General features: G+C 37.4%; 1 protein-coding gene across 1 annotated transcript; it reads left to right on the forward strand.

Annotated features, from left to right (window-relative positions):
- The first annotated feature begins 806 nt into the window (after window positions 1-806).
- Window positions 807-6,902, forward strand: LOC144435481 (glycerophosphodiester phosphodiesterase 1-like). Its single transcript, XM_078124075.1, has 3 exons — window positions 807-1,109; window positions 3,611-3,786; window positions 6,788-6,902. The coding sequence occupies exons 1-3, from the start codon at window positions 807-809 to the stop codon at window positions 6,900-6,902; spliced, it is 594 nt and encodes a 197-aa protein (XP_077980201.1).
- Window positions 6,903-7,516: the final 614 nt, after the last annotated feature.

Genomic DNA, 7,516 nt, shown 5'->3' on the forward strand with positions numbered 1-7,516 from the left:
TGTAGACGTGTTTAATGAGTTTATTAAAATATACTATAAATAACGAAGTAAGTATGTAAATGTGACTCATAGCTAACTTATTACCTGTATGACATCATTATCATTTTCGAGTTTCACCAGAATTGTTGCCTCATGCCCCTGATCAAAGTGTCCTACCCCTTCTTTTTTAGCAAATGAGCAAATTGAGCAAATTGAGGAAATGCTGAGCTCGTGGAGGTTGAATTTTCAAATTCCAAGATTCGAATCATTCGATCTCGCGATCGCGCGACAAGACGGAGAAGTAAATTCTACGACCGTTGGGGGTGCTATTCAATCGGTACACTCCACAGCAGTGTCCCGTATATTCTATTTGTATCCAGCGCGATTCGATCGAGTTAAATATATGTATTTCTCTGCGTATTATAATTATATATTAATTAACGATTCAAGATACTGAATATAATGATAAACAAGAATTTGACGGAACTTGTTGATGTTGTCTATATTCACGGCGTTATTCAATATTGTTATAGACACCAGAATTGTTGCCTCAAGCCCTTGATCAGAGTTGTTGATAAGATATGGAGATCAGACGCATGAACTCTGCAAAGAACTCGGACTTTGTGATGGACACTCTGGACCATGAAATTATTCACACACTATTAGCCTTTCCTAACTGTAATTTGATATGATATGATATGTTTACGCGCATATAGTATTAGTTAAGTATTAAATAAGCATAATATGTTTCAGGCGGGGAAGTGGATTTATTTGCCACCCCCCCACCCCCCCCCCGCCGTAAAAACTGACCGTTCCCTAATGTAAAAATGGCAACCGAGACATATCTTCCCGTCCATTCCATATTTGCATCGGCCACGACCGACCTTTTTGTGGTATTCCTAGTAAGTTATTTTATAGCCCACTTGGTATGGCCATCGTCCAGCACCAGACCCCTTTTCACGGGTATTGCTACTATACTCGTTGCCATTGCTATCATTCATTCTGTACGGATTCCTCCGGTTGATCGTTCCGTAGTTGACAAGGTTCTGCCACCAGATAAAGTTCTCGTCGTTGGTCACAGAGGGGGGAGGTTTAATGCTCCAGAAAACTCAATAGCTGCGATCAGAGAAGTAAGTGAATTCTTTACATTTTAGCAAAAGACGACTTAGTCTACCTAAAACTCGTAAAGTTTAGCTTTTTAATTCTGTTCGAATTTTAGGTTTTAATCTTAAGATCTCATTTTCCGCAGTTGTATAAGGCGAATTAATTGTGTGTTTCCGATAACATGCTCTAAAAAAAAGGGGCCATGAAGACAGAGTTTCTTATCTTTTTGTTTTACACTCGATCCAGTCAGATTTTCAACATCAAGTTCATGTAAATTACGGGAACGGGTTAAACATGCCTTTGACGTTCCAATTCTACATTCAATGTAACATTCTGTGTTCTGGGTTAATCCTTTTACATTCTCTGTTCTGTGTTTTGCGACCTATGTTCAATGTTCTGTTTCCACACAAAAATAATTTAAAAATTTTTTTTGAATTATAATGACATTTGTTACAAATATACCAAAGACTGCCTTGAAAGTTTGGCAAGCACTTGCCTATTAGTGTTACGTGGGCAAATTGTTTAGTTTGGGCCATTAGACCATAACAACAGTCAAATAGGGGGTAGTATATGACAAAGGTAACTATAGGAATGAATGGACATTCAGAAATTGCCTGCAGTGTATACTGTATGTCACAAAGTGATGACATACTTTGTAAAGTGTATTGGCCCAAGGTCATTAGGAAGACCAACCACAGTTCTTGACAAGACATGAAAATCAGAAGCGTGTATAGGGTACGTATAGTATAAGATATTAGTAGATTTCAATTTAGCATAATAAGTTTTGACAGATGGCGGAAAAGTATAAAAAAAACTTGATAGAATTTGCATATGCTATGTCGGGATTCATAGGCAGCTGGATAAACATTTAAAAGTTGAAATCGCGTCATTGGAGTGTGATTTGGGTAAAAAATGTCATTTAAAAAAAAATATCAATTCCAAAACTGAGATTTGTAGATTTGTCTGATTTGTCTGTTAGGAAAGCTTTAGGGGTGTTTAGATTAAGATTTGTTCATGACATGATAATCATGTGAGTAATATGCAAATTAGTTATAAAAATGTGTTTTTGGTAAAAAAATCTTTAATCCCAAAACTGCTGAGCAGATTGGGGTAAAATTTAATGGGATGAAATTGGTGATGAGTAGATGAAGAACTGTTAAGCATACAATAATCTTATCAGTAACATGCAAATTAAGTTTAAAAAATATGAAGTTTGGTCAAAAACTTGTATCTAAAAGTCCTTGGTTGATGGGGGCCGAATTTTGATGAGATGTTTCTAGGCATGTTATTCTACAGATGTTCTTTAACTTTAAGACAAGTGATTAAACATTCAAACAATTTATGCAAATATCCGTAGCAACAGACCAAGTCCCTTGCAACAGTCAAATAACTGTGTATATTGCAAAGAAAACACTGGACTAATAAACAAGTGAATAAACATTCAAAAATGTTTGACCACCAACACCATATGATGATGTATATTGCAAAAGATAACAACAGGGCTGATAGGCAACTGGATAATCATTCAGTAAATGAAACCTATATCTTGCATGGATCAGCATGTGGGTAAATCTTTTTAAAATAAAAACTGTACAATTGTGTTATAACGCCATTGGGGCTATTTTTTAATCAAACTAAAATAAAGTAAAATTCCGACCTACCCTATTTCCTGAAGTCGTGTTATCGAAAACAAGTATTTTTTTTATATTTTGCCTGAACATAAAGACAAAATGTATTGATGCGCTACCCACTATTGGCGCTGTTTTTATCGCGACATTCTTTCATAGGAATTGAGTGTCAAAATAGATTCCAGACTGTGATAAAGGAATCCATTCCCTTACAAAAAATTCAATTGTACCCGATATTAATTATGATACAAGAATCTGATTATTGCAATTTAAACATAAAATGTATACTCGGCACGAAATAAGTAAAATACATTAGGAGAAATGGAATTGGATGGAGATAAATTTGGGTGTTACTCACAGACATACCTTTTCCATGTATTTCGGTAATTTTAAGTTACGACAATTTAATCGAGAAGAGTTCATTTTCAACATCAATTTGAAAATCATATTCCCTTTCTCAGCAATATTTGATAATTATCACTGATGGGTAAAAAATCATTTTAAGAATCCATTATAAGAACACTTGACGGGTATATGAGAACTTCTGATATTTGATCAACTAACTCTCTGAATTCTATTGTCGTATATGATGTCTTAGATTCGAGTCCATATCTTGGTGGAGTGACATAAGGCGAAGAAGTAATAACTTTCCCACACTCAGATCAGCTTCCATTTCTTCTGTTAAAAGCTGTCGAAGTCTTACAAATTGTTTGAACTGACTGTCCAACAACCAACATTGCAGAACTGAAACGTAGCGGGTGCTAATAATATGTCAGCTGACAAAAAATTAAGCAACACGTTGAAATATCAATAAAAATATATATACTTTGAAAAAAAAAGTTTATTGCCCGTATCTCTTTGCCATTGCTCCCATTTTAATCAAAAGCTTGTCATTTCAGGCTAAAACAAATGGTGCCGATGGAGTAGAAATTGATATCAGGTTGACCAAGGACGGTGTTCCTGTAATATTCCATGATTCGTCCATTGACCGGACTACAGGGGGCAGTGGAGAGCTCAAATTGCTATTATTTGATGAACTGAAGAGGTTCAATATATCATATGGTCATCGACTAAGGTGAGGTTTACACATTGTATCATGTGGTCACATACTAAGGTGGGGATTACACATTGAATGTATCATGTGTTCACATACTGAGGTGATGAATACACATTGGTGGTAACATACTATGGTGACGAATACACGTTGAATGTACCATGGGGTCACCCACGAGCATGGTGGCCTCTGCAAACAAATGTATGTCTTGTTATTATATGCTGAAACCGGAACGTCCAAGATATAACCAACTTACAAACCAATAAAGTATAAACAATCAAAAGTTATTATTACCAAACTATACGTTTGGCCATGCTTGAAATACTAAGTTAGTTGAATAACGTGAAACAGTTGTTGTTGATGATGATGATGATGATGATGACGATGATGATGATGATGATAATATGGGAAGCCGGTGGGACCATCGTCGTCAACGCAACATTGCATAGAAAAAGCCTATCAAAGTCGTCGTCATCATCGGCTGTTGTCGACGATAAAACTAGCTACACACGCCAATGTGGACCTTCATCGTCGTCGTCATCACCATCATCACCATGCATGCAAAAGTTTTCGTCATCGTTGGCCAAGTATGCGACATCATCGTTGATGCCTTTTAACAAGTCGTCATCGTCGATGGCCTAATATACGAAAAATAGCCTATATGCGACACCATCGATGTTGAAAAACGCACATGCGCAGAAGATGCCTTTTAACAAGTCGTCTTCGTCGACGGCCTAAATACTAAAAATAGCCTATATGCGACACCATCGATGTCGAAAAACGCACATGCGTAGAAGATGCCTTTTTTAAAAAGTTGTCGTCGTTGGCAACTTTGCAACATCGTCGTTGGCCGAGGGCGACGATGACAACAAGAAGTGCATGCACCAATGGCACTCGGACAAAACAGCGTCAACAGCTAGCGTGAGGACGTAAATGCAACACTTTTATCTTGTTTATTTCCGGCTGTTTATACTCATAGCTTGTATTTTCAAAGAATCTGGGTTGTATTCATGACTGACATTTCTAACCCCATGCCTGGAACTCGGCAGTGTTCAGTATTTATCATGTCAAGTTGACATAGTGTGTAGGGAAATAAATTTAGCATGTCATTTTGAGACAAAGTCATCATAATCATTATGATATTTTGATGATCCCTTGAGTGTAGTTTTGGTTTTCCTACTTGTGTTGCTAAAAATATTTTTCTCAAACAGGGCTACAAATAAAACATAATATCAGACACACAAACATAGTCACATATTTAAAACTGTCGGGTGAAATTAGAGATCAAGAAAAAATCGTCGTTTATTTACTACATACACTTAAGGCGTTACGTTTTTTATGGGTTTGTTTTTCATGGTAAGTATCGCCGTGTGCCGGTGTTGGATAACGTTCTGAATTCCGTCACTAAGTGACTAATTCCAGGCATTATCAGTAGGTATGCATACACACAATATAGTATACATAGTATACAGTGCAGCCAGCTACCGGCGGGTAAGGATGTAGTCAAAATGTACGGCAAGGGCGGGAGAGAAATAGGGAGGGGCATGAAAGAATTGTGGGTGCGAAGGGAGGACATGGAAATTCTAACGGTTCATAGGTGGGGGAGGTGGACGAAATATGTTGCTCTTGATTTGAACCAAATTAAACGTCACCTTTAGACAATTAGAATTTTCATGTACTCCCTTCGTTCCCACAATTTTTTTCATGCCCCCCCCCCACTATTTCTCTCCCGCCCCTGACGTAAATTTTGACTACATGCTTACCCGCCGGTAGCTGGTTACACTGTATACTATTGTGTGTATGCATACCTACATGATAATGCCTGGAATTAGTCATTTAGTGACGGAATTAAGAACGTTATCCAACACCGGTACTAGGCGATACTTACCATGAAAAACAAACCCATAAAATACGTAACGTTTTAAGTGTAAATAAACGTGTAGTAAAATAAACGATTTTTTCTTGCTCTCTAATTTCACCCGATAGTTTTAAATGTGGGAATATGTTTGTGTGTCTGATATTACGTTTTATTTGTAGCCCTGTTTGAGAAAAATATTTTTAGTGAAACAAAAGTAGGAAAACCAAAACTACACCCAAGGGATCATCAAAATATCATAATGATTATAATGACTACGTCTCAAAATGACATGCTAAATTTATGTCCCTACACACTATGACAACTTGACATGATAAATACTGAACCCTGCCGAGTTCCAGGTATGGGGTTAGAAATGTCAGTCATGAATACAACCCACCCTGTGATTAGATTCTTTGAAAATACAAGCTATGAGTATAAACAGTCGGAAATAAACAAGATAAAAGTGTTGCATTTACGTCCTCAGCGCTAGCTGTTGACGCTGTTTTGTCCGAGTGCCATTGGTGCATGGACTTCTTGTTGTCATCGTCGCCCTCGGCCAACGACGATGTTGCAAAGTTGCCAACGACAACAACTTTTTTAAAAGGCATCTTCTACGCATGTGCGTTTTTCGACATCGATGGTGTCGCATATAGGCTATTTTTAGTATTTAGGCCGTCGACGAAGACGACTTGTTAAAAGGCATCTTCTGCGCATGTGCGTTTTTCAACATCGATGGTGTCGCATATAGGCTATTTTTCGTATATTAGGCCATCGACGATGACGACTTGTTAAAAGGCATCAACGATGTCGCATACTTTGCCAACGATGACGAAAACTTTTGCATGCATGGTGATGGTGATGACGACGACGATGAAGGTCCACATTGGCGTGTGTAGCTAGTTTTATCGTCGACAACAGCCGATGACGATGACGAATTTGATAGGCTTTTTCTATGCAATGTAGCGTTGACGACGATGGTCCCAACCGGCTTTCCATATGATGATGATGATGATGATGATGATGATGATGGTGATGATGATGATGATGAGGAGGAGGAGGAGGAGGAGAGGAGGAGGAAGGTGGTAGTGGTGGTGACAGATGATGAAGATGTTGATGATGGCTCAAAACAGTCTGAAATACAACTGCTAAATTTCTTGGTTTCAGAGATAAATTTCCTAACGAACACATTCCAACCTTAGAAGAGGCAACTGAAGAATGTCTGAAGTTGGGATTGAAAATATTCTACGACATTAAAGATCATTCAAAAGAGGTAGTGTAATTTACAGAGCGCATGCACCCTGTGTATCACTACGATGTAAACGTAAAGAATATTATCATGAAATAACAATTTGTGAGCACACAGCTATATAGTCTATCACCAGCCTAGGACGTCCTTCTAATGCCATTCCAAACTATTTAGTACATGTATATTTCAGTAAAAGTGCACTGGCATATGGGTTTTCGTGTGAAATGCATGTTAATTTTATGAAACATATATGGTTACGTTCATTATAGGACCACATATAAAAAAATACATGTTGGCAATATTTATCTTCAAAATTAGTCTATGGGGCTAAAAATAAAATTTGGGCCAAAGGCACTATTCTTAACCATTGGTTAGGCATTGAAAACCCATAAATCCATGATTATAGTCAACTTCCATTGATATGGCCTTAGCAACAGCCAACAATGCCAGTATGTTTTGCAAAGATAACAACAGTTTTGGTTAGTCAGGCAAAAAAATATCAAAACATGTATGCAAATATGCCTATCAACAAGACCATGTCCATAGCACCAGTCAGAACATAATGTATATTGTAAAGATAACAACAGTAATTGGTAGATACATGTATATGTAAGGGCAGCCTAAATCTCTTAAATTTGGCGAAAAAA

Source organism: Glandiceps talaboti, chromosome 5 (assembly GCF_964340395.1).
Source record: "Glandiceps talaboti chromosome 5, keGlaTala1.1, whole genome shotgun sequence".
In the NCBI taxonomy this organism is placed as follows: Eukaryota; Metazoa; Hemichordata; class Enteropneusta; family Spengelidae; genus Glandiceps; species Glandiceps talaboti.